The sequence below is a fragment of the Annulohypoxylon truncatum genome (assembly GCF_022578515.1).
Source record: "Annulohypoxylon truncatum strain CBS 140777 unplaced genomic scaffold F4807scaffold_16, whole genome shotgun sequence".
Classification (NCBI taxonomy): Eukaryota; Fungi; Ascomycota; class Sordariomycetes; order Xylariales; family Hypoxylaceae; genus Annulohypoxylon; species Annulohypoxylon truncatum.
In genome coordinates this window covers 129,256-155,565 of record NW_025953802.1, presented here as the reverse complement: position 1 = coordinate 155,565, position 26,310 = coordinate 129,256, and the positions used below count along the sequence as shown (strand labels likewise).

General features: G+C 46.9%; 8 protein-coding genes across 8 annotated transcripts; 2 read left to right on the top strand and 6 right to left on the bottom strand.

Moving 5' to 3' along the window:
* Nucleotides 1-5,095: 5,095 nt before the first annotated feature.
* On the bottom strand, nt 5,096-6,903 carry F4807DRAFT_467537 (uncharacterized protein; the record flags this gene model as incomplete). The annotated part of the gene is made up of 2 exons (XM_048002496.1): nt 5,096-5,922; nt 6,022-6,903. The coding sequence occupies 2 exons, from the start codon at nt 6,901-6,903 to the stop codon at nt 5,167-5,169; spliced, it is 1,638 nt and encodes a 545-aa protein (XP_047854156.1). The 3' UTR covers nt 5,096-5,166.
* Nucleotides 6,904-9,363: 2,460 nt separating this feature from the next.
* On the bottom strand, nt 9,364-11,587 carry F4807DRAFT_84751 (mid region of cactin-domain-containing protein). The gene is made up of 3 exons (XM_048003556.1): nt 10,064-11,587; nt 9,722-9,754; nt 9,364-9,667 (listed from the first exon to the last, which is right to left on the bottom strand). The coding sequence occupies exons 1-3, from the start codon at nt 11,489-11,491 to the stop codon at nt 9,650-9,652; spliced, it is 1,479 nt and encodes a 492-aa protein (XP_047854155.1). The 5' UTR covers nt 11,492-11,587; the 3' UTR covers nt 9,364-9,649.
* A 1,459-nt stretch (nt 11,588-13,046) lies between these two features.
* On the bottom strand, nt 13,047-15,192 carry F4807DRAFT_425699 (deoxyribodipyrimidine photo-lyase). The gene is made up of 2 exons (XM_047997991.1): nt 13,704-15,192; nt 13,047-13,655 (listed from the first exon to the last, which is right to left on the bottom strand). The coding sequence occupies exons 1-2, from the start codon at nt 15,065-15,067 to the stop codon at nt 13,106-13,108; spliced, it is 1,914 nt and encodes a 637-aa protein (XP_047854154.1). The 5' UTR covers nt 15,068-15,192; the 3' UTR covers nt 13,047-13,105.
* A 187-nt stretch (nt 15,193-15,379) lies between these two features.
* On the bottom strand, nt 15,380-16,808 carry F4807DRAFT_425697 (uncharacterized protein). The gene has a single exon (XM_047997990.1). The coding sequence runs from the start codon at nt 16,420-16,422 to the stop codon at nt 15,661-15,663; it is 762 nt and encodes a 253-aa protein (XP_047854153.1). The 5' UTR covers nt 16,423-16,808; the 3' UTR covers nt 15,380-15,660.
* A 1,583-nt stretch (nt 16,809-18,391) lies between these two features.
* Nucleotides 18,392-19,556, bottom strand: F4807DRAFT_425695 (40S ribosomal protein S21). Its single transcript, XM_047997989.1, has 3 exons — nt 19,387-19,556; nt 19,062-19,313; nt 18,392-19,008 (listed from the first exon to the last, which is right to left on the bottom strand). The coding sequence occupies exons 1-2, from the start codon at nt 19,416-19,418 to the stop codon at nt 19,082-19,084; spliced, it is 264 nt and encodes an 87-aa protein (XP_047854152.1). The 5' UTR covers nt 19,419-19,556; the 3' UTR covers nt 18,392-19,008; nt 19,062-19,081.
* Nucleotides 19,557-19,786: 230 nt separating this feature from the next.
* On the top strand, nt 19,787-22,836 carry F4807DRAFT_425691 (uncharacterized protein). The gene is made up of 2 exons (XM_047997988.1): nt 19,787-22,670; nt 22,740-22,836. Exon 1 carries the CDS (start codon nt 19,955-19,957, stop codon nt 22,376-22,378), a length of 2,424 nt encoding a protein of 807 aa, XP_047854151.1. The 5' UTR covers nt 19,787-19,954; the 3' UTR covers nt 22,379-22,670; nt 22,740-22,836.
* Nucleotides 22,837-23,096: 260 nt separating this feature from the next.
* On the bottom strand, nt 23,097-24,645 carry F4807DRAFT_425689 (uncharacterized protein; the record flags this gene model as incomplete). Its single annotated transcript, XM_047997987.1, has 1 exon — nt 23,097-24,645. A coding segment is annotated over exon 1 (785 nt), but the record flags the coding sequence as incomplete, so codon positions are not given.
* Nucleotides 24,646-26,286, top strand: F4807DRAFT_425687 (uncharacterized protein). The gene is made up of 2 exons (XM_047997986.1): nt 24,646-25,391; nt 25,458-26,286. Exons 1-2 carry the CDS (start codon nt 24,725-24,727, stop codon nt 26,120-26,122), a joined length of 1,332 nt encoding a protein of 443 aa, XP_047854149.1. The 5' UTR covers nt 24,646-24,724; the 3' UTR covers nt 26,123-26,286.
* Nucleotides 26,287-26,310: the final 24 nt, after the last annotated feature.

Below are 26,310 nucleotides of genomic sequence, written 5' to 3'. Positions count from 1 at the left end.
CATGAATGGAAAATAAGTTGGGAGTTTCTCGTAGGATACACGAAGTAGACGTTATGATCTATCAATACAACTCACGGGTGAGCGGAACTCCCTACTGGAAGAAGTCGGCGAACTACCAAACTCTTAAACTTCGTACGTTAGGAAGTGATGAGAGAATTGCATGGTCGGCGACCACCTCTGCGCCTTCAAGGCCGGCGAGTCAGCCTTCGGCGAGGAGAAATAAAAGATCATACTAACAGCAAAGTCGAAGCCATGGCTTTCTTATATGGAGCTGTACGACCTAACTTACTTGCCAACTGCTCTCTTTACCCCATTCTCGCGCAGCGCGGTTAAGATCCACTAGGAGGTATTGGGCCATACGGTTTAACACGAGATAATTCTACAATAAGCTCCGACATTGAATACGACACCTACCTAGGTGAGTTATACGCTATTATATGTGTCTACCCAAATGCGCAAAGCCCATCGAATAAGCTTCCCCATCACCCGCGCGCAAAGCAGACACGAGGCAACACTTCGTCTAACGCGACCACGTAGAATTATATAGGTACGTAAGTAAGGTCAATAGTAGTATTATTAGAAAGAAAAAAGGCATTGTTATCTGTGACATGGCCTGAAAAGGGTTGTTGGGGCGTTTCCTCTTTTTTAGCGTACACAACTCCCTACCTAGCTGTCTTAGTACCTTTCGTGGCCCACGAACTAAACTCCCACCAGTTGTCTACGTGTCTCAGAAGGCCAGCAGGTCTGTGTGGGGGAGAAAGGAACGGAGCTCAACCCTAATCCACTCTGGGGAAGAGGGGAAGGGGGAAGGCTGTGAGGAGACGGATTGGTGATACGACCGAGTTCCTAATGAGTAGCCCTTCGTTTCTTCAAGAGATTACGTCGAGGACGGCGCTAGGTTAGTCGAGACAGGACAATGGGGGGAAGAGGGCCATGGCCGCGACTGGCCCTGGGGCTAGGGATGACCCCTGAAGAGAGGTTCGAATGTGGCATGCGTCGCATGGGGACGCAAGTATTACAAACCAAGTGCTAGACGCGAGCGAGCTCCTCTTCTCAGTTTAGCAGGCCTTTGGGGTAGAGAAAAAGGGCCTTAAGCACGTAAGTTGACGTTGTTGTATAATGAAGTGAGAGACCGGATAAGCTGTTCAAGAGCTCGGTGTGATGGTTAGATTCGCAACCTTCGGGTGGTGGTTCGGGGGGTTGAACACCTAGAACACGCAAAGATGGGCGAACAAGAGGAAGGGGACGCATGGCTGTTCGTTACACATACGCAGGACATGCGTCCATATATGTACAGTAGAGAAATTAAGGGTTCCACTTCGCTATGCAGCACCACATGTCAGCGTTCGAGTTCCGAATGCCTTCGTGCGTAGCCCCGTCAGTATGATACGTAGTGTCTGTATCCAGAGACTTATGATGACGACGATGATATTCCTATTTCTCGCCAGATATTGGTATTACTCCACCGAAGCTAGTCGATGAGATGGGCAGCGATATGATCACCACGCAGCCATGGCACCACCAATTTGAGGCATTTTCTTTTGTTAGTAACCGGATCCCATCTCGTCTACTACTATGTAAGTTAGTACCATGGGCCTAATTTTCCCCATCCATCAAGCTATGATCACCTCTCGCCCCTCTTTTCACGTCATATCCTGCGAGGATCATAGAGCTTGGATAGGACCAAAGTCTCGGGCTCTGTGTTATACTGTGCTTCGTTGGGGATTTATTCATGTGTCACAGTACTGTGTAGTGTAAAAGTAAAGAGACTGAATGCCTTGTGCTCTTCGATACTACGTAGTATACTCAGGGTACAATCTATCTACGCCCTGTGCCGCAGACTCATCGTCGTAGTAACTTTGATCCTGTCAGAATTACCTTAGTCACTTGCCGTTGACTCAATCTACCGTAGACGTTGCACAGGACACATCTTGGTGGACCATTGTGGAGATGGTCTGTCATAAGGATTTAATTATACGGTCTATCTGAGCTCTCAATTGCAAGGCTTGTCCAATTGGTCGCAGTCCAGCGCGCGGCCATCAGTTCAAGTGGAGTTTGTACGCTGCTGCAAATGAGGCAGTAGAGAAGCATCTCGTGGGATATTAGGGGGGTAGGGGCTTGTCCCTGTATGCCCAGCCCAGTCAGGACTAGAAGCCCACATTCTTTCAAATTCTGTGACAAGATTCTGCAACTCTAAACGCCATCACAAGACCTTCTTAGCAACTTTGAATTTTCTATTAGATGCTTGAGTATCTATTAACCATACAGCGCCCACTCACAACAAAGAGCGTAGAAGCTTAAAAAAATTTGTCAGACACACGTCCTGTTTTCGTCAGGGCACCCCCTTTCTCCGCACAAGGAACAGACACGCGACGGAAGGCTAGACAAGCACGCGAGCGTGAATCAGTGAAGAATGAAAACCGTTCCTTGCCGTTGTTCCTTGGATAAGCACTAGTAGCCCTGTGGTCAGAAGCTTGTCTCAGTCCCCTTTTTATTTTCTTATTTCGTTTTTCTGGGGACGCCAAATAGGAAGTTTGATTCTCAAGTGTTTTCATTTGCCGAATTGTCTTGTCCCTCTGGGCTCCCAGGTATGCCAAGAGTGTAACAAGCTTTGAATGACTTCTAATCATGCGTTTTTTTCTTCTTGTTCATGTTGCTCGTAGCATGAGTATGAATGTGTCTGTCTATCTATCTGAAGTAGTAGTTAATAATAAACTTTTGTAAATGTCTATGTATCGGCAAGTATCGTGAAATATTCCCATTTTACATTGAAATGAAGTAATCACTAATGATTCCTAAACCAGCACAACTTATATTTGGTCTAGAACTGCATACATGCTTCACATCCTATCTCCAATGGAGAAACAAAGATAACTCGAGCTTCTACTCTCTACCCTCTAGCTAAGTACCCCACAAATCCTTCCCATGCATACTGCATACATACCTGCAGGTAAACAGCCAAGTTAAGTAGCATTAGACCTGTAAGCCATCACCCTCCATCCTATCCCATCCTCCAATACCCACTCCCTCCGGAGCCGAATGCTCGCAGTTAGCGCAGACTACCCCAAGCAGCTCATGTAACTCGACCGTTCTAGTTAGCCCCATCCAGATTTCCACTCTTGCTCCTCTCAAATCCAAGATTAACAGAACACCGGCTCAACAAGATCTCCCCCTCCCCTGCCAGCCACTCACCTACCCTGCTCCCTCCAGCTTTGCCGCCCCTGTAACCCGGTCATGCCACTGTACGTACATTGATCCCCGTAGTTAATTCTAATAATCCCCGGCCATCGACCTTGAATCCCCATCTAGGTAGTTCATTCAGTTTAGTCCATTCGGTTCACCCATTTACCAAATCACATCACGCTCAATCCCCTAACCTAATAAATTTACATAAATAGGACATCAATAGATATGTAAAGATACGTACCGTAAAACTCTGTATGTACACATGTAAACCGTAAACCTTAGCGGGACCCGCCCCTGCCACTCTGCCAATGCCACTGCCACTGCCAAAAAAGATAAAACCAACGCAACGCCGCCGATCAGCCAGAGCGACCCGACCCGACACTCCGGTTCGCGGGCGGAGCCCCTTAGCCTAATCAGGGCGACAAGCTAGCCATCTGACCAATCACGAATCGACCTTTGCATCTAGCGGCGCTACGGCACTCCAAGAACGAGCTAGTCCAGGAGGGTATGTAGGCGCACAAGGAAAAAGAGCGACCTCGTCAAATTTAGAAAGGAAAAAAAAATACTCGTGGAGGTAGTTTGAAATTTTACTTGTTGGAGTACCTATCTAACTAGACTAAACTAGTGTAGCCTGCCCACCTGGGTATTGTAGGGTATAGGAGGTAGGTAGCTAACTAGGTATCTAAGTATAGGAGGTAAGTTGTAGGTAGGGTAGGGTAGAGTAATACAGCGATACAGAACGAACGAGCGCACCACCTCGTGCTGTCTTCCACGAAATTCCTCCTTCCGTACCCAAGGTCGGTGAGCCGCCCTGCTCTGTCTGCCCTGCAAATCCGAATACGCACTATTTTCAGGTACATTCAGGTATCACCCATCCCGCCTGTCTTCTCGTGAACCGATCGTGGGCCATGGGCCCCCCTTGTCCCTGGCACGATGATCACCCCCAACCATGACTTCCTGTAGAAAGAAAAAAGCAACGCGCATAAAGGACGAATCTAGCATGTAGTTTTCGCGTCCCAGATTTCCTGCCCCCAACACCGCAACGCTCTTCTATCCCGTTACACTTCTTTTTTTTCTCGAATTGAATCGCTTCCTCCGACCCGGTATCTCATGCCCTCATGCAAATCGATAAATCATCAAAGGTAAAAAGCAACGCAGTACTGGAAAGCGGGAAATAGTGCGAGAAGAGGTATTTTCGGAAATAGGCGACGGTAAATAGACGCGGAAGAAGTATAGGAACATGTAGCCATGAAGCCCATAGTTGGTGAAAAAAAGTCTAGAGGAATAAAAATCAAGATATGAATATTGACGCTTGAAAATCATCGCTAAGTGTAATTCTTTTGCCGAAAACCCTAATTCGCGGGGAATAATACTATCTCCATCATGAAATGGAGAATCTTCATGCTAGACGCCGAGTATAATAATAAATTCCGCCGTAGTACCGATTATGTCCACCATCTTATAAGTGTGTCGAGTCAGGCCCTTTTACTCCTTGATAAAGAATTCGTGGTATGATTCGTTCGTTCAGGTCCTCCAATTCATTGACCATATATCTAGGTCTATGCGAGGCAAGGACTGCCGAGCTATAGGCCATCGATAGAATAGGTCGAATTGTTCTATCGTCTCGATTCGTAGATATAGAGATTGCTCTCGCCGGGTACTCGTGTCGCCGATTCTAATCATGTCGGCAATGATTTATGTATTATCAGTAATATCCATCGCTTCTTAGCCATTGCTAAGTTCATGCTCTTTTCCCTCTCCATTTTCTTCTGTTGTATGGGAAACGACCCTTGATGATATTCAGTGAAAATTGCTTTTTCTTTTTTTTCTTGTCCAAGATAAAGGTTCAACGTTGTCGCTAATATCACTTGTTCTGCTTTTCATTCCCATTTTTTTTTTCTGGAATCGCTGTCGAAGTCTCATGCCGAAATTATAGAATAGATCCAAAAAGGTAACTTGAACTATCCTTACGTGGCGTCGCTAGGGCTGGTATTGACTACCAGCCGTTGGATCATTCCAGTAGGAAAAGGCGAGCCTACTGCGATTTTCTTCGTGATCTTCGAAGAGTCCATTTAAGTCTTGTGGAATCGCCGTTGCCATACCTTGGCTACCGTGTATTGGTATTGCGCCATGGTGTCCTTGATAGATGCCCGATACATCTTCTAAGGAGTACATGTGATGTTGTGTGCTTTGGGTATAATGAGGTATTGCTGACCCGAAGGCATACCCGTGGCTTGCGTCGGGGGTCGGCAACGTTGTAGACTGCATTGGGTTGGTCGCCAACATCATACCTTCGTGACCAGGGTTAGGTGTTGCGAAATGTTCGCTTCTTGGGGCGCCAGGAAGCGGGTAATGGAGGAGACGATGATCGTAACCAATTGCCTGCATGGGGTCGTGCAAGTTGTTACCACTACTGCTGGCGTCGGGAAATGCCGGGCCATGGCTGTTTCGGGTCATCATTGCCCTCTTCGTTGCCGCGTTCCTTTTAGAATTGCTAGCAGCTACGCCACCCCTGCGGCCGGAGTTTACTCGTCCTGATGCGCTTTGGCGCGTTCTGGTACGAGTACCTGCGCCAGTTTGGCGACTAGACGCCGTTTTGCTACGATACCTTGTTGTGCTTTGTACGCCGTTGATAGCCCAATCTTCCAAGAACCATTCTGGTAGCTGCTTTTTCGAATCTCCCGAATCGTTCACAGAGTCACCTTGGCCCGGCTTGCGTTCGCGTTTGACAAATGCCTTTTTTTAGAAATAATCAGTTAGTCTCTTAGCTAACTAGAAATTCCCAGACTTTAAAAGTCTCCTAAAGAGCAATTAGACGTATCAGTTTAAACTCACCTGGTTCATGGACAAATTGTGACGGATGCTATTCATCCAGCCACGAGTATCCCCCTTCTCGCCTTTTTCAGGATTGTCATTTCTAGCCTTTTCCGTATTGTCACGGAACCATTGGTATAACTGTTGCAGTGACATCGAGTGTGTCGGGGTACTCAAGAAGGCTCTCCATATCAATTGTGCGTATGGTTCCTCTACCTTCTTCCCTGCTGTACTCGTGCATCCCTGTTTCGGTTTCTCTGCCTCGCCCTCAGCGACCGCAGCTTGACTCTCTGACTCAGCTAGCTCAGATGCAGTGGACGGCAATTCTTGCTGAGCCATGACATCCACGTTCATGTCGGTGCGCGGATAGCTCTGACTCTCATAACCGGCCTGCGTGAAGTATTGCTGGCCGTACTGTGGTTGAGTGTAAGAAGGGTAATTGTAGGTGGGCATTTGGAAATGATGTTCTTCCTGAGCGGGCCAAGTACCCGGGCTGGCTGCTGACGAATGTGTTGAGTAAGGCTGGGTCCTACAAGAAACACTTGCAGGTGAACCGTGGAATGAATAATTGTCCACGTCTTCTTCACAGGTCGTAGAAGGTGGTGTAGGCCATACACCCTGTGACGAAGAGCTGGCCGAATTCACTTGAGGGTACTGATACGCTGGGATAGATGTGTTTACCGTGCTGGGAAATAAAGTTGATGACGGTTGTTGCGACTGGGCCTGCTGGCCTAGCTCGGCGAGTTGAGATGTTGGTGAGGGAATATAGAAAGATTCACCAGTCTTAGGAAGGTCTGGTGACCCGCCCGTTGATTGCGTCGCGCGGTTTCGAATTGGGATTGCAACCGCGTCGCAAGAAGGCGAGCAAATGACGGGCAAGCCGTCAGTGAAGCTTTGCTGCATTCCGGGAGGGTTAAAGTCCGTTAACAGGTAGAGTCAAACCTGGGGCTATGTTGTCGCAATGATCGCAATGAGTCAAGATGTGAATCGAAACTAGAGCGAGAGGTAATAGCGCGTTATGAGTAAAGCTTGAAGGTTGTCATAGAATGACTCAAACTCCAGGGAAGAGTATAGAATGCGAGTAGAGAAAATATTGTAAGCAGAGAAGAAAGAAGAGGATGAGGGAGAAAGCTCAGGTCTAGGTCTGTTAAGGCCAGTTGCTGGTATATGTTAGCTTGTTATCAACAGCCTTAGCAGATTTGTAGGAAGAAGAGAGGATTTGTGATGGTAAGATATTGAGGATGTAGCAGGATGTATGTACATATGAAGTAGGTAAGGTAAAGGTAAAAGGTAAAGATGAAGGTGAAGGAGATGTTGAATATGTAGTTTTGAGGATTGTAAGGAAGGTGAGGGAAAGTAAAGAAGTATTTAGGAAGCTTGGTAAGGATCTTGTTAAGAGGCTTGGGCTCTTACAAGCTCAGGATTTAGAAGTCAGAGAGACAGGGTATGTACTGTGAGGTGATCTGGGGCTTGTGCTCTCATCAACTTGAGATTAAGAATAATGGGGAAAGATCTGGACCCTAGCACTTACCTTGAGAGCTACAGAATAATTTAGTCGATTCTAGGTAGTGGCACCTGCCTGCTTCGATGTCGAGCTTGGACGTTAGGATGGGAGGTGCGGTACTCAAGTAGCTAGGTACGTATAGGTAAATAAGTAAGTATCGAAGTACCAGAGTTGTATGCAGGCAAGGACATGGATCTATGATGTATAGTCCCAAGGTTGGTCATATGGAACCTGGAACCCAATGTTAAATAGAAAAGGGCAGAGGGAGGAGTTGAAGAGGAAAAATAGCCCTGGACGTGAGACGCCTCGTCGAAATGGGAAAGAGTGTACGTACCGATGAGCATGTTGACAGGGAAGTTTAGAGCTTGAGAAGTCCCAGTTAAGTTAGCCGGTAGGTATTGCACGGTATACCATGTGCAAAAAGCACTGATCGCTAGTGGGGCCAGAACTGTGCAAGTAAAAAAATTGTCGTCTCGTGTGCGGGTGTTAATAATAAAAATACCTCTTGCTACTGCCATGTAATTAGTCTGGTTGGGATGAGGAAGTAACAGACCTGAAGCAACCTTACTCGCACAGCACACGATGACCCTATCGATGTATAGTATGTAAGCAGATGACGAGACTAAAACTCTAGCATTTCTTGACGGCACTTTGAGTTAGTTACCTCAACTGCCAACGCATTAGTTGCCTCTTTCCTCTCTTATCCCCTCAGCTACTACCCAGTGCCTCTTTACAATTTCTCTTCTCTATTAGGTTTCTAGCACTGAGAGTTCTATCCTTACTATCCTTGACTATCCTTTTCCTTCCTTTTCTTATTCTTTCTCTTCAGAGTTTTCGCTCTAAGTTTTTAATTGATAATTCTAAACTGGATACATGACTTCAAAAGTCTGTCTGCACGTATTCCAAACATCCCCCCTATTAGTAGTATTATACAATTGTATGTACATGTGTATATTATTTATATGTGTGTATGCGTCAGCACATGTAATATGTGTGTGTGCGTACTCTGTATGTGTGCGTGCTCCTTGTATATGTAGCTTCATGCACGCCAACTGCATGCCGCATGTTTCTCCTTGTGCAAACGAGGTCGCGTTTCGTGTGCCTATGGTAGGTGCTCTTCACAGCAGCGCAGGGCTATCGGGCAATTGTTGCTTGTAACAGGCATTGACCACAAATCTACGTAATGTTCTTGGATATAATAAATATGATGTTACTCATTGGCGACTTCCCCAACCCTCTAACGAAGCATTAGGAAGGTGAAGTACAATGGAGGACTCAACTGCCCTTTGACCTACGAATAAATTTGCGTAATTTGATTGAGAGCTGAACAAGCCTATTATTTAGCGATGCAAGTCACCATGAAGCTACGGTGTGCGGCATAGGGGCGGGATTAGGGCACTCTTCCCGCCTACGGTTACTTGCATCGTGAGTGGGATTTTGGCAGATTCGCCAAAATGTGACCAATCATTGCCTCAGTACAGTATTCTGTTACGGGATCACCTATCGTAGCCTTACTAGATAGGACATGAAACTGTCCCGATGAAGCGCCCCTGAGCATTTCCATCGCATGCATATCATCGACGTGTCTTCTAGAATCTCGATCGAAGCCTTAGATCTGCATGGGTCCCTGTAAGTTCCTGAAGTTTTCGCGCTGAAGACATAACGGAAACTTATACATAGAAATAGCCACCACGAGGTTCAAATATAGGGCCTAAAGGTAGAGGGATTTCAGTGCAGGGGCTTTCTGCTCAACGGACTAGAATAGGGCGTACCCTGAGAAGTAGACCAATTTTGCAGAACAAGATTAAAACGGATTGTCACTATTATGAACGTGCCTTTAATTCCATCATCTGCATACTTTCTACTGATCCCAGTCTTCCAGAAACCAGCTAGATCAGGGAGGTAAGGCAGCTCTCCGAGTGTTGTGTCACTCAGATCAGGACAAGTCCTTGATTCGCCGCCACGTTTCGCTAGATAATAGCGCCCTGTAAGCCGTCTGTTGATGTCATTACTAGTCTTATGCCTAGCCAGCATTTCCAACAGCTCGAAATCAAGACAGAGAAGATCTCTTGTACGAAGCCCAAGGGTAGTCGTCTTCGTGTTTGTCGTGGAAAATGTGGTATCCCACGGATAATAAGTAGCCGTCTACTTCCGGTAATAAATCTATTCGTGGCGTGTTAGTAATTATCATATTGTTGGAATGGGAATTATGCTCACCTTTTTGAATTGGAAATGGAGTTGAAGGATTCCCTGTAGATATAGAGATTAGCTGAGACATCCTTGGGGGTATTTCAAGAACAGGAGGGGTTAGCATTGGACGCGAGTCCGGAAAAGGAAGTCCAAATATTCGCGTAGGCCAGTCATTGTTTTTTTGTGGTTGTCAAAATAAGATTCAACGGTAAACGCTACGGTTTGCCATTCCTAGGTCGCGTCTTTTCCCACGATCGGGTAATTCCTTGGCCACGTGGAATAGACTACACGTTTGAACCTAATATACCAAAGAAAATGGGGGAAAAAAGAAAGAAAAGAAAAGAAAGGGAAAAAGGAAGAGGTACATGCCTTGTCAAAGCTGCTTTTAAAGCCACGGTCCTTTTTGGCGCTGTAATCCCATTCCCGATCGACAATCCGGAAAGCAATATCCTCGTATGGTGGCCCGGCAATGAATCGAATCAAGCAAGTATCCTCTTCTCCAGCGGGCGCAAAGGATTCGCCTCGTCTCCTTCCGTGCTCGCGAATGATCTTAAAGGTGGGCGCCTTCGTCTTGTCAATCAGGTCAGGATAGAAGATGTTGAATTTATATCCCTGAACCACCTTTGGCGGAGGGTTATCATGATCGTAATGTGTTTGATTGTACTTGTTCCATTCGTAGCCCATTTGCACACGGTTGAAATACCGCGGCTTACGAGGCCGGTACTTGTCTGCCCACTGTGGTTTTGTAGTGCTCGAAACAGACTCTTCAGCAGTGAATATCTCCTCGTTCTCACTGACTCCGCGAGCAACCTCTCGTTCGTATAAAGCTTTCGTAGCTTGCGAGAAGTCTTCATTTCCGCCGGTAGCGAACCGAGCAGTACCAGGAGGTGGTGCGCTGGTCGAGCTGCTGGCTAGAGAAATAGCTGTTGCACTGTGCTTCAATTTGGAATTTGAATTCGCCGAGGTGTCCTTAGGATCGGAGCGCGCAACACTTCCAAGCGATTCAGACTCGGCAAGCGCCTTTGCCTTTTCCGGATCGCGCTCTTTCAGAAGCTGGACTCTTCTCTCTCTGATCGCCTCATATATGATCTTAAGTTTAGCTTTTGCTTTGAAGATCTGCAAGCTCTTGAGTAGCTGTTCCCAGTAATCAGTATCCATGACCTCGTCGGAACGCAGTTTGGCCTGTATCTGGCCCTCCAATTTCTCCAACTGCTGTAGATTCTTTGGGCCCAGTATCTTGTCCACATCCGCAATGACTGAGCTAACTGCGCGTTGCTCGGGACCCATAGGCTTAAGTCGTTGTCTTCTATCTGCGCAGATTGTCCGCAGTGCCTTCCAATAGTCCCTATTCATCGCATTTGTCTCTAGCGTGTGGTATGGTGTGATATCTGCCTCGAGCTCGACAAGCTCTGATTCTTTTAGCCCATTAATAACGGTGTCGGGTTGGGGTACGTCAATGTCGACGTCGGCGTCGTCATCGTCGAAGACATCTCGGTCAGTGTCAACGTATCGCAGGTTGAATGCTAAGAGATCGATAGGTTTGGCTCGCCCTTCACGAACTCGGATATCGGCCTTCTTCTTGGCTTGCTTCAAAACGAACTTGTCCTCATCTGCGACAAACTGTCTGGATTGCTCATCCTGGCTCAGCCAATTTTGTGTAGTAGAATTCGATGGTTTAGGTTGCGTCGGTCGCGAGGGCTTCGTGATCCTGGAGCTGGGATCTCGTCTAGGAGATGTGATATCGCGGCGAGGGGGTGACTTACGGCCATATATCATAGCACGTCGCCCGGGATCCATCTTTCAGATCCAACCTATCAGATAGGTTGCGCTAGGTAGGATGATGGTAAGTCTGGGGTGATTTATGTGAGTGAAGGTAAATCACAAATCGCGAAAGATTTCGAGATGACCAAAACTAGAGAAGGGGATGTGGGGCAAAATTCAAAGGACCCATTTTTATTCGTTGTCTAGTTCTATATTAGTCATCATATTCCACCTAATTAACCTACGAAGTACCCCGGTATGTATTTATGCACCTTTACCATCATCCAAGCTTGAGCAACAATTACAATCACAGCACTTTACTTATGAAGAAAGTTCTAGATAATTTAATATCTGAACAGTTTAATATGAACTATTAGGAATCCTGCACGACCTAACACCCAAAAATGATGAACTACGTTACGCAAAGCATCACCGATGCTCTTAGGTCCGTGATCGGGCCATGCCGGACACCCGTCCAAAGAGCGTGATGGAGAATAAGAAGGAAACATAACTTATAGCTATCATATATAATTGAAATAGGCGCTACGAATCGCTGACTTACATTACTAGAGCATACCATCCACTATGTAGGGAATTTCATGCACGTCTCGAATATCACTATAGCTTCGTCGAGGTGCTTGGATTTAGTGCCCTAATAAGCAAAGCATCCTGACGGTGGTACTCCTATTATATGGGTATCAATAGGTTGTTATATATATATATATATATATATATATATCTGAGTCCGATCATCTTGTTAACCTGATCATCGACAATGTCTTTTTTTTTGAGGAGGAGGAGGATATGTGTGTATGTTGCATTTGCTTGGACTGTCAGACATACCAAGCGAACTGAAGCATTCAACTGCTTTCTACATAGTGTGCTTCATGATAATAGTTGGAGGTTATATCTAGGAGATCTAAGGAGACCTATTGGTGGCTAACCTTGAAGCGGTTTCGAAAAAGCTCTTCATAAAGAACCAGGCATTGATAATCACGCATTCCTACCTCGAACAGCAGAGCCTATATCGAACTCCTCATTGTTATTAAATTTCTTACTAACGACATAACCAACCCATTGGCCCCCCACCACAGCATCGATAGATGAGTACCTATATAAGAAGGCCTATTAACGACGCAGACCTATTTCACGAGGAAGCCCTGATGGTGTTTCGCGAGGGACTTCTAAACGCTTTCGGTTGTGGATACGGTACACATACCGGATGCGCGCTCTGTCTATCTTATCCTCTACTCCAAGGTCAGCCACCAATAGGGCATCTCCTACGAGCCAAACTCGATCCTAACTGTTCTCTAACAGACCAGATCTCTGACAGCTCTTTTCGGTCACGGGGTTCAGAAAGGTTCGAAAGTGAATATAATCACCATTATCTACCTACTAGCTAGGAAGCGTCTCACTACTGTCATTTACTCTATGACACAAGTATGAACCAAGAGCTCATCCCCTCCTGGCCCATCTACATAAAGGGCTGATATACTATACACTAATGCCCCAGGCAGTCCCCAGGGAATAGTCACTTGAAGATTTCCAAGCGAAAAAAGACCTCGAGATCATCAAGTGCATCCAAAGTCTAAAATAGTCACCAAATCCCACCTTGGCGCCCTCGTGTATATCTCTGAACAATCCCAAAATTTAGGGCTTATCCCGTTCGAGACCGGCCTTGTACATCTTCAGAGCACGCTCCCTACTCTCCTTATGATCTACGATCGGCTCCGGATAGCCAACTTTCTTTGCCTGTGCCGCAGCGCCTCTATTATACGGGTCGTGGATAGCTTTGCCCTTGACATCGGCGAGCTCGGGTATCCACTTCCTGATGTAAACCCCGTCCGGGTCGAACTTCTCGCTCTGGAGCAGCGGGTTGAAGATCCGAAAGTACGGTTGAGGGTCTACGCCGACAGATGCGCTGAAGCCCCAGCCGCCGTTGTTGGACGCGAAGTCGCCGTCGATCAGATGCTCCATAAAGAATCTCTCTCCCATGCGCCAGTCGAGTAGGAGGTCCTTGCAAAGAAACGATGCAACGATCATGCGACACCGGTTGTGCATCCACCCCATACTTCGAAGCTGTCTCATCGCAGCGTCAACGATTGGGAAGCCTGTTTTCCCATTGCACCACGCATCGAAGTGCGCTGAGTTGTACGACCATTCAATGTTTGAATACTCGGGCTTGAACGGTTTATTCATACTATGATTCGTTAGCATGGGAGGTGTTTGTAATGGATCTAAGGCTTACCAGATGTAAGGCCAATGAACCAAAACGTGTTTATAGAAATCACGCCAGGCGACTTCGCTTATCCAACCTTGAATTCCTTCGACGCCGGCGTCGAGCTTCTTCGTCTTGTTTCTATCTCTTGCGGTCCGCACTGCTGTCCGAGCACTCAGAGTGCCAGCTGCTAGGTGGACCGATATCGACGATGTTGCTGCTTCGGACGGGAAGTTACGTTTCTTACTATACTGAGCAATTTTCTCTTCGCAGAATCTATCAAGTCGATCCATAGCTTCGCGTTCCCCGGCAGGCCAAGTGGCATGGCATCTTTTCTCATCTTCTTCAGAGAGCCTCTTATTTTCCGGGCTGTCGGGTATCTCACTGTCGAATAGGGCAGCCACTTTCTCTCTAGCGGCGGGCGTGTTCTTTGACGGGGAATCGAATGGGCTAAGGAGCTCTTGATTTGAGTGCACATGCGCTACCCAGGCCCTGAACCACGGCGAATATACAGAGTACTGCTTCCCAGCACCAGTATGTAAGGCGCCTGGCGGAACTATGCATGAATCGTGTAAGGGAATCATGACCAAACCCTTTTCTGCACACATTCTCACCATTTTCGCCTCCCTCCTTAGTTCATCAACCTCATACTCAATACTAGTATATAAATGACTTGCTCCCCATTCTTCCATAAACTCCAGGATGCGCTCAGGTATATCTCTCCTCTTTCCAATCGTTTCCACATAAAGAGGGATATCCAAGGCTTCGAGATCCTCTTTCAAAACTCGCAGTGTGCGTATCACGTAATCAACACGTATTGGAGCCGTCAAATGCGCCTCGAAATCTTCCGGGCTTACTATGTAAATGCTTATTAAGGGAACGCCAGCTTCCGTCGCCTTCTGGCTCGCTTCCCATAATGCTCGGTTATCTGTCGTCCGCAAGTCTGTTTTAAACCAATGTATCACGGCCTCTTTCACCTTTACATTACGGCGTGCAGATGCGGTTCTCTCCAAAGCGGCTTCGAGTTGCTCGATGGGACGAGAAATTCCATTGTCATTGTAGGCCTGAGCACGGGCGTTGCTCATTTCCGGAGGGTAATACTTGCGCAGGACAATACCGTGTTCCTCAGCCTCAGCTGCAAACCGATGGGGGTTGCGTAAAAGGTCTGGAGAACCTTTCCCTAGTTTAGCTCTTTTGGTAGATGTTCCGTCAATGTCGTCATCGCTCATAACTTTCTGTTTCGTAGTTCTTTTCTGCGGCATTACGACGGGATGTTTTCCAGAGGTTTGTGGTAGAAACAATGAGAAACTCGCTCGATTCGGGATTGTAAAACTAGTATGGAAGATAGGGCGGAGCGATTGGCAAGGAATACGACCAAAGACGGGATAAGACATGAATTGCGTTAGAATTAGGATCAAGACAAAAAATAATAAAATAAAGAACTTACGCGGAAGTCTTGGTTTTGGATAATTTCTTTTTCTACATCACACCTAGCTAATTACCTAATCTAACAAGCTCGATATGTCTTGCGTCACTTTGCCATCAAGATCGATCTTAGTCGAGCTAATCGAGCTGAATTCCGGAACAGGAAGGGGGAGGGGAGATCCTGGGTAGCTAGTGGGGATCATCAGCCCTATTCAGCCGCAAATGTAACCTAAGGAAGCCTAAATTAACGACAAAGGTCCACTTTAGCTTCTAAAAGCACCCATGTAAATACCTGTCAGCGCCTAAGAACGTACTCCTCCAGAACTAATAGAGGAAAAACTCATGAAATGTATGGGATTTGTTGTTATTTCAATCATTATGGCACCTATTTGACGAATCTTTAGGATTCTCACCACGATTGAGGTTTGACGGGGTGCAGGTGTTTCCTGAGAGATCATAATAGAAAAGCAAGGTCACCCTACTTGCGATCGAACCTCAGTTCATTCGGTTCTCCTCAAAGTCTTCACTTCCCAATTTCCTTTTTTTCAAGGAAAATTCCCTATCAGTCTAAGTCCATCGCCTGGCCTCCTTTCATCAGATCTTCCTTAGCCAAGTCCTCCTCAAGCGCCTCTCCAACATCGGACATGTTCATATCAGAGTCGTCGGACATGTCCATATCAGAATGATCGGACATGTCCATGTAGGTATTATCTGACGGGTCGATATTGGAAGAGGAGGTCGCGATAGGGCTTGCAATGGCCTCTTCGTTCTCATCCTCCTTGCCCTCTTTTCCCTTCTCGTAATCTTCATCATCCGAGTCGTCCTTAGCGCCCTCAGGCAATGCAAAGAACAGATGGTCGACGTCCCACCAATCATCTCCCACAACCTCCAGGAACGTGTCGATGCTCTTTGCCGTAGCGCGGTGCTCGCTGATATCGAAAGGGGGGCGAGGGTTCTTGTGCCACTCGTGGCGGGACTTGGCGAGAGCGCAACAGAGGTGAATAAAGGGCATGGTATGGATCGGCGCTGCCCAGGGGGTATGTCGCTTAAGGGTCATGATTACAGCAATCGCACCACCCCATCCCTCTTGACACTGAATAATATGCGTCTGAAGAGCGGTAGTGAACATGTCGGCTAGAGCTTGGTCGACGGCATCTCGGTTCTGCTTTTTTGACACACTGTGGATTGTCTTGATGATTTCATGACGTTTCAGTGCAGACAAAATCTGACGATCTCTTTGCAATCGGACAAGGAGGTTTCCTTCGGGGTATCGCATTCCTGCGCGGGGCAAAAAGCCCATGAGACAATTCATAGATGGATCCATTATTAACAGGAGAAGAGATGAAGGTAGATGACACTAAGGTCATAGTACTGATTAAGGTGGTTGTGAAGAAAATCGTGTACTGACAAGATTTTCAGGGAGGGAAAAATATTCCAGGTTAATGGCGAATGTAATCAGTGGATGAGTTTTTTAAGATCCCGAGTCGTAGGTCAAAGTGGATTAAAAGGCGTTTAGCACAAAAAAGGAACAAGAAAAATAAATACGTTAAGAATTACTCGGGGTATCTCCAACATAGTGGTCGCTGCCTGGTTATGCATTTACTGAGGTACGACACCTTAGGGACTAGACATATAAGGGTAAATAAATGTTCTCTCACCAACGTCCCTCATTGCGAGGGACACTGTGGTCTAATGGTAAAGACACCTGACTCCAAAGATTAGGATTCACCGAAACCCCGGGTTCGATTCCAATGCTGCGCTACTCTTAGAAGATTTTAGGAGATGTCGGTTGTCCGTGCTGGCACCCCCGTTTGTGAAGTAGGAGTGATTAGTCACTCAGAATGGTCCAGCAACGCCTTCACGCACGACTAACGGTTCTGGGGGATTGTGGGCTCTGGGGGATGGTTCGAATCCAATGGCTTAGTACGAGGTCCTATGAAGGGAGTTGTTTTTTTTTACTACCTGCTACTACGGTCAACCACATCCTAACCTGGCCCCGGATTTTGAAAACTCGATATCCTTTGCCTACCGAGTGAGTTGCGGGTTATAAATTCAGAACAGTTTTCCTTTCCGTTGATGTTAAACCCTCTTTACTGTATTTCTCCTAGGTACTTAGAACTGGGTAATTTACTTAAAATTAATAAATGTTACCTCACCTTAGCAACGAAGTCGCACCCTCAACCCAAGATACATACAAAGCTAGCTCGGCACACGTAAATGTCGACTATAAATGATCTCTATACGTGCAAGGGCAGTATCCTCAGGAAATCTTTATATAAAGAGTTTTGTGAGATTACCATGCGTCTAGTTGCTAAACAAGTCACAAACAAGGTTATTTATCTAAATATTATGACTATCATAATTGGGTCATTCCAGTAATTGTCACTACCGATTTATGCTGAATTTCCTTATGCGAGGGCATCCGGTGAACCGACCCAAAGGCTCACAAGTCATGTTTGTCATATAGTAGGTAAGTAAATGAATACAAGTAATAGTAAGCAGTAGGTAGCGTTGAAGATCATGTGTCAAGGGCCTATTTTGTTGGGAAACTGGTAGCGAAGGGTCTAATAGGATCGGGGTTCGCCTAATAGAGACTTGTTGGCAGCTGGTCATAAACTATAGTAGACAATATACCATGATCTTATGTGTGTGGGTGATGGTGATTCAAAGCTCCTCGTGTAGAAATGTCGTTATTACCTCGTGTTATCGCCATTGTTCTTGATACAGTTTCCGGTCTTCTGTCAGGTTGGGGCGGCAAGTCAACGTGAGAGGTAGTAGGTAGGTAGCAAATGGGTAGAATAGTGACTAAAGTATCGCGCAACCCTCCTTAAATCTAGGGGAGGCGAAGCCTCCCTTATATATCTGCGGCCTAGCCGCTAGCTAGCCCCTGTCTCCACTTATGCCCCTGACATCTTCGGATATTTTAGCAATTATCCTACGATGTTGAAACTCTTCTTGAACTAAGAGACATGTACGGACTACACCGGGTCTTCCATAATTTTATTCCAGTTAGAAATGTCACGGACTCTACCGATATCACCTAGTATTAGATCAACATTATTTAGGGATGAGTGAAGGAAATTGACGCCTTTGAAGGACTTTTGCTGAACGACCTAGGTATCGCCCTACTAGAGTGCTGTCAGACTGCCTTTTTGGGGTAATGGCTATGTCCGCTTCTTCTAAGTTCACAATTATCCAGTCTAGTGAAAGGTCCCAGGGTTCCACGCCGTTGATGAATTGGTGGATGACTGTGGCTTTCTTACCGGTGATGGGTCTTGTGGTTCATAAGAGGGCTGGGGCACATCTTTTTCGTAGCACAGGAGTCATCTATAAGGTAGACGCGACTTCTTTACTAGGTGATGCCTTGTTAAGTATAATGCTTTCGTGACTAATTGCGCCGATTTAAAGACTAGATAAGGTAGAAGTAATAACCTCGGTGGGGTGTGGAGATACATGCGGGTATCGCTCGCCACCCTTCAAGAATATGCAAACACTAGATATGAGTACTAGAATGTCAAAGGTGGTATCACTTGCATTGCAGCATATTTACGAACTTAGAGGAAGGAAAGGATGTTTGACCCGTATCTGTGCCATAATGAACATCTCGAGCATCACAGCTTTTTCAAGGCCATTATCAATCTTCGGCACGGAGACTATCGTAGTAGCCCCAGAATCCTCGCCCATAGAATCACTCGAAGGTGGACGCGAGAAGACTTCGCCAGCCGGAATACGAGTTGGTCGCACATTACTAGAGGATATGTAGTTCAGGTAGCGGAAGGGAATCAATCGTTCGTATTTCGTTCCGAAACGTAGAAGCAGCGGTTTCATTTAACCGGCTCTATATGCAGTATCAAAAGCAATCCCATGCCGACCATACTGTCATGAATTCCCCTTGAACACCAATCCCGATCTAAACCGTGTCAGAAGAAGAGAGATTGATCATGTTCAAGGTAGACGACTTACCACCATCATGATTAAGGAACTTATCGAACGGGGCTCCAGACGCTCTTCAGGAGACCGTCGCGCTGGGCCAATCGGTTTAGAGCATCGTCGCTCTCGCCCATCGCTCGCACGAATCCGCAGAGGGCGTAGACGTGGTTCTCTCCCTGAATTTGTCGGCCATTCTCGTCAACCTTGGCGATGGAGATCTGGACGGAAGCGTGATCCTTGGCCTTGATGATGCGGTTGGTGGCGCTGCACTTGCGGGGGACGTAACTAGAGGATGAGAGAACTTCAATCAGCAGAATTCTTGAGCTTAGCCAGAGAATGGAAATTTAATATTTCTTACAGGTCCACAATCTCTCCCTTGTCGTTTTCCATCTTGGCAAACTGTCGACTTTGTCGTTTGAAATTGTCTTTGTGGTGATGGTGCTGGTGGTTGTAGAGCCGCAGACGGGTGGACGTGTCTTGTGGATGAGGTGAAGTGAATTGAAATTGGCCCAAGAAATTTTGACCCCTCGAAAAGAGTAAAGAGAAAAATGTGGTTTGGTGGGCGCAGGTCGTGGGGCGTGGGGCTTGTGCTCGGGTGTTAGTCACGTGAGACCAAGTCACATGCTTTCGAGTTGATTTCGTGGGTAAGCACAATAATCTTGGCACTGGACAAATCTGCCGATTACCGTTGATAACCGCGCGACGCGAATTACCTAATCCAAAGATAAACATCGTCATTGATCATTTAACTTCGACATCTCATTCTGTAAATACCTACCTACCTAAGTATCTATGTACAACGTATCCAACATGTGCATGCCTTGACAAATAAAAAACATTCGGCCAAGGTATTCACAATCGTGTCAATCAATAAGACCCTAGGTTGCGCTTGGCGCATACCAATTGCCTTGCGACTCAGATTCGCCATGTCTACAGCCGACGTCTTCCTGTCGTCTCCCGCCGGCCCTGCCAGATTGGACTCTGGCGCCATGTCCTCTTCTCCTGGCTTGCCTTCTCTTAATGAGATATTCGCCGATGGCTCTAAAAAGCCGCCTTTACAAAGCGGGAGCTATGTAGCACCAATACCCATTGATGCCCGAACTACGTTTACAAGTGCTGCAAGCCTATTGCGAGAAGCCCCCGAGATCGATTTAGAAACAGAGGAAATCACTATCTCACCACCGCGGAAGTCTAGTCTCAGTAAAGCGCGGAAGAAAAAGGCCCCAACACCGGTAACTACTAGTATACCAGCTGAGGCACCTATTCTAATCGAGTCATCACCAGCGGAAAAGCCGTGGCAGAAGTTCAAAAGCAAGAAGCCGGTCGCACAGGATAGGCAATCATCCACGTCGAAGGGCCGGGTTGCAAAGCCAACCACCAAAGGCAAGTCAAAAGGGAAAGTCGAGACTGTTTCTAGGCACTTCGCTACTAAGGAGAGTGTTGCGAGCGGCACGGAAGATAAATCGGATAATGATCCAAAAGCATACAAGCTAGGAAACCAGATTGCAAATGACCCTTGCTGCTCAGAACCAGCGCTTAGGCGACGAAGTGATTGGACACCACCACCAGTCGATAGCCCAATTATCGGATCTCAGTCAGATAGTCGAGAATTACCTTCACCAATTGATCGTGCGATGGGATCAAGGGATGTATTTCAATCCCTTCAGGATGAATATGGACACAAAACTACCCAGTCGACCTCGGCATCGGACAAGTCACAGCAGGTAGATATCATGAAGAAGCGCAAACAGATTGAGCTCGTCTCTATCAGCAGCGAAATTGGGCAGCGTCCAAGGGAAGCCTCCCCGCCTAAGAAAGTTGTAACGAAAAAGAAAACCAGGACGATCACCGAACTGGCAACTGCCCCGTACATGATGCAAATTGAACCCGAACTAGACCTTACAGGGCCAGCGACTAAAGAGTCCCTACTGAACTACTTCGACGAAGACGGTGCTGTCAAGGCTCTGGTCGAACACCAAACTGCTGTCATGTCCCAGAAGAAAGATAAGGTTAAAGAACCTAAGGCATCTGCAAAACCAAAACGCAAGAAGAAGTCCGGCACAGCGAATAACCCGATTCTCCTATCTCCTAGCTCTGCGCTGAAGCAATCTTATAACCAGGACTTCGTTTTCGGGACGTCGAGTCAGTTGGTGGCGGAAGAATCGCCAACCACCCTTAGAAACCTTCAACTAGCAATACAGGCCTCAAATCAAATCCACTCCGATCCGTTCGCCGAGTCTGATAGCCAGGGACTTTGGCATGCTGGCGCAAGAGATACTGATGGCGAATTAATGAAGATAGATGATGTAGAGCTCGTCGAGGATTTGTCTTCACTCCCACGACTTCGAAGGCAATCGCTACAACATCATGAAGAATTCACCGATATCAACGATATTTTAAAGTCGCCGGAGATCGGCAATCCAGAAAAACAAGTGCCGCAACCGAATTCCAGCATCTCTCAATCACAGGCTATCTCCAGTGCCCAGCCTCCCCAAACCGGTAACCAAGAGCATACGGAGCCACAGACTACGGCCGAGGCTTCTGATCCAAGACCAAATTATGAATCTTATACCGACGCGCAGCTTTCCAAGCAAATCGCCTCGTACGGGTTCAAGCCGGTGAAGAAACGTCAAGCCATGATCGCACTTCTCGACCAATGTTGGAGTAGTAAAAGCTCCGGAGCTTCAATTCCTCAGTCTAGACCGATATCTACGACGACCGCCACAGCCGCACCTAAGAAGAGGCAAAAGAAGACCATCGACCCGGATCCGGAGCCGGCAAATCCGCCGAAGCGACGCGGCCGTCCAAGGAAGACTTCAACAACGGAAACGTCCTCGACGGCTAAGGCTTCAGCGCCAAAACCTACCACCCCGAAGAAAGCTCGCGGCCGTTCTAAAAAGGGGGCTCTGAAACCCGTAGAGATCGCGGACTCAGACGGAGACGAAGACTCGGACGACGAGTCTTCGTCTTCGCGCATGTCCTCGCCGGATAGAGACCACCTCTTCTCCTCGCCGCCGGCAGTCGACCTGTCCCTCTCCGAAGACGCGGAAATGTCGCTCACGCTGTCGCCGACGGACGGGCAGACCGACTTGTTCAAGCACATCACGCGCGCGGTGACGTCGGCGCCCAGGTCCAAGGACCCCGCCAACCCGTCCTGGCACGAGAAGATGCTGCTGTACGATCCGATCGTGCTGGAGGACTTGGCGGCTTGGCTGAACGCGGGAGCGCTGGGCGGGGTCGGGTACGATGGAGAGGTCAGCCCGGAAGATGTGAAGAAGTGGTGTGAGTCGAAGAGTGTGATTTGTCTGTGGAGACAGAATCTTAGGGGTAGGGAGAGGAAGAGGTATTAAGTGGAGATGGTGCGGATGTGGAGTTAAAGGGGTAAAGGGATGGCAGTTGATACTTCCGCCCGGATCGTTCAAGACTCAGGAGCGGGTGTCTAGAAAGGGGCATAGGTACATACTGCCTACCCCTCGAGTACATGAATATTATTAGGCCACTTCTGGGTCTATGTCAACAATGAATTAAGAATGATGAAACTTAAACGCTTGAGCAATGGACCGGGGATTGTCTTTAGACTTGGTCTTGCTTTCAAATGGGGCTAATTTCTTTCGGTGTTACTAGGCAAACTTCTGCACACGAGTGAGTATATCATATTCCACAAGGCATAACGGGAGCTTAATATTCATCGAGTTGCTAATTACCTTATAGAGCCTTTATTCCAATTTATATGGCATTTTTTCTATCTTACATATTCTCTTATTCTAATTTAGATCTTGGTATTTAATTTAGCTTTCTAGTAACGACATGGCGTTCATGCGAAGTACAAACGATAATGCTTACGAGATTAGTCGCAAATAAACGAGAGTCTCATTTCCGCCGGGCGATTTGAGGTGAATGAAGGTTGGGAGACAGACATGGCGTCGTCTTCCCAGTCTCCTGCGCCCGCGCCTGCGTCGCTGCATATGTCCATCGCCATATCCGGGTCAGTGTCGTTATCCACGTCCATCGTCATATCTGTGTCTGTCTCCTTATCAATGTCCATGTTAGTATGTTCTAAAGCAGCTGGATAGAAGGCAAGACCTAGGTTATCCGACTCTCGAGGTGTTGTAGTAACTGTACCTTGGACGTTACCTTCAGGGTTCTCGGACCTTTGAGCATTTTTTAACTCTTCTCTTTCTTGCTTAAGACGAAGCCTACCCAACCTAGCGATTTTCCTGCCTCTTTCACGTGCATTAGTTAGGTGCTTAAGGCAGTACGCTTTACTTTCTGAAGCCCGCGGCTGATTACAACATGTACAAAGGCCCTTCGCCCGCCGACTCTCACGAAGTTTACGGTTCTGGAGGGCTTTGTGTTCTAGGTGTCGCTTGCACATCGTTGCATCTTCGACAGGTAGCTCTTGACAAGCCGTAAAAGAGCATACGCTGAACCCATTAGAGGCGGTATATCGGTAAGATTTGTTGGCTTCATTTCTACGTTTTGCGTGTTTAGGACATCTGAGTATGCCGGGAGCACTTGGTTCGTTGCAACGTCCTTCCATACACACACCTCCCTCTCTAGCCCTTTGGGTTCTGATAACGTAGTTTTCCCGAGCCCGCTCAGCATGATAGAGGCATATTTTTCGATTTTCCGGAACCGGGTTATAGCATCCTTCTGTAGAGCACACAATTCCCGGATTTTCCAAGTGTGCCTCGCATTTTATTTCGTTTTCGAAACGCGGTTCATAACATTCCGTGTAGCAGCATAACCGTAATCTTCTTTTTCGTTTACGTTCTGCAATAGCGTCCTCCAACTCTTTCTCATGATAAGCACATCTGAAACTGTCAAGAGCAGGTGGGTTTTCGCAAAGGCTCCGTATGCAAACGTGCAATGCAGGCTCCGAAGGCGTTGCTTGTAGTATTGAAGGATCCATGTTTTTCATAAATTGCGGTTGAATCGAACTTTGAAAAGCTCAACTCCAGTTCCTTTGTTAATCTATTGTGCAATCTGTTCTATGGCGAGCTTGTGTATAGATACCCATATATATTCATTACGGACCTTCCATTGTTTCCTAATTCTTTGTTTAAACAGCAGGAATCTTTGTAAACAAGGATGTTGTTAGGCATGTACCTTTTCCGTTGATTATCATGGACATTGTTCAACGTCTTCTTGATGGTGTCTAGCGTGTCAATAGTAACAAATCTATACCTACCTACCTAGTAATTTATTTACAGGGGCATTTTGAGGGTTGATTATATGGATGGAAGCGTGTGTAAATGGGGTGTAAGTACGTAATGAAGAACACGAACTGAATTATAATACTGGAAACCCCCGCCCCCGCCTTTGAGTTCTTTCAATTGCGCCCGCCGTGCACACTTAGCACTAAATCCGCACATCTTCGGTCATGAGATTATCCTCCTAAATTGCCTTCCCCAATGGTAAAACTTTCAGTAAAGTTTATTCTCATTTGTTATTTTCATTTCTTTTTTTTATTGTTGAATCCTCTTTTTGATGAAGACCTACAGTTAACGTTCAGGAGTGTTGTGATAATTAGGGGCTGATTAGGTAATCATAGAAGGTACTAGGTAGGCGTAGGCAAGGATTCTCTAGGCGTTAGGCGTATTTTCTGGACCTCGGCAATATCACATCCTCGCGAATTGGTGGTCTCCTCCTTTCACGCTCGTAATGTAACTGGATGCTCAAACTATGACACGGAGATGTCTTTAGGTTCTCCATATCAGTATAATTTAGCAACAAGGAATATTGCACTCTTCCAGACTAATTTTCTCTTAACCAGAGATGTTTTTCGATTGATCGGAAGTTGCCGATCTGTCTCATCTCACTCAGCCCCAGCTGTCCCAGGAGCACCGGTGCGGGTGTGCGAAGGACTAAGGCTTATTAGTATCTGTTCTAAAAGACCGAACAGGGCTTCAAGCTATAATACTCAGTATCCCGCAATGTCGAGGAAGACACATACATTATCAGATTCAAGAAAAGACAAGAAACCCCAAGCCCCGCGACCGAGCACAAGCGTCGTTCTCTTGTCACCCGAGAACCAAGTTTTATTGCTGCATAGGGTACAAACCTCATCCTCCTTTCCCTCCGCCCACGTCTTTCCGGGCGGGAACCTTTCCGATTTCCATGATGGATCTATTCCCGGTCCAGATGATGTCAAGCGACATGAGGACTCGCTCCCTTACAGACTCGGCGCGATCCGAGAGACATTTGAAGAGAGCGGCATATTAATTGCCCGTGAAGGAGATGCAGATGGGAATCATTTAAATGTTTCTAGTGCCGAGTGCGACCAAGCGCGTAAAGAAATTTACAAAAATGAAGTTCGCTTCGTCGAATGGCTGCGGAGTATAGGGGGAGTTGCGGATACAGGTACTAATCATCAACCACAAACACGAATGTCCCATCTCTATGTTTAGTAAACTAACTAGAAGACAGATAATCTTATTCCTTTCACCAGATGGATAACGCCTAATAATCAACCCCGACGATATACTACTCAGATGTATCTTTACATGCTCCCTCTCTCTATTAGCGACGATCCGGTCATATCGGCTGCGCAATCTGAGGCCATAATTCCAACACCTGACGGCGGCGTCGAGATCACCGCAGCACGCTTTGACTATGCTAGCTCGTGGCTAGAGAAGCAGCGAAAAGGCGAGATTGTCCTATTCCCACCCCAGTGCTTTCTACTCCATCTGCTTGCGCAATTCTTAGTTGGGCCACCTCCAGGATCGCTAAGTCCCTCCGAACTAACGGATTACTACCGTTCTCAGAGGGAGAAGCTCAGAGGTTTTCTCGCGACAGTACCGACTGCGAGCGAGCCGAAGGCCGTGAAGCATTCTACTGCCCAAATCCCTTGGGGGGATAAAGCGATCAGCCCTCATGTGTTAGGCATACGGAAAAGTGACAAGAGATCCATATTAGGACTTGAAAAGCCTGGTCCTGAGCTGAAAGAGACTGATCGGGGCGGTGATTGGGAGAGGGTTGTGCTCGTAAAGTTTGACAAGGGCGTAGCGAGGGAGGTTGAGGTCAGAAGTAGGGAAGAAGTGCTTGCGGAAGAGAGGCGACTAGAGAATTCAGCCAAGGAGACGAAACTGTAATTGAGGCATTTTCGTAGCTACTGATACCTTTGGGACCTGTAATGCCCATTGTTGTGAGTGGATACTTGATCGATATGTAACCTCTGATACGGGGTCACGTCACGATACACATACTACTAGTTAGATACCCGCAAGATGTGGAAAATCGTAATTTTTACAGCCAGTGTTATATGTAACTCTGCGATTAT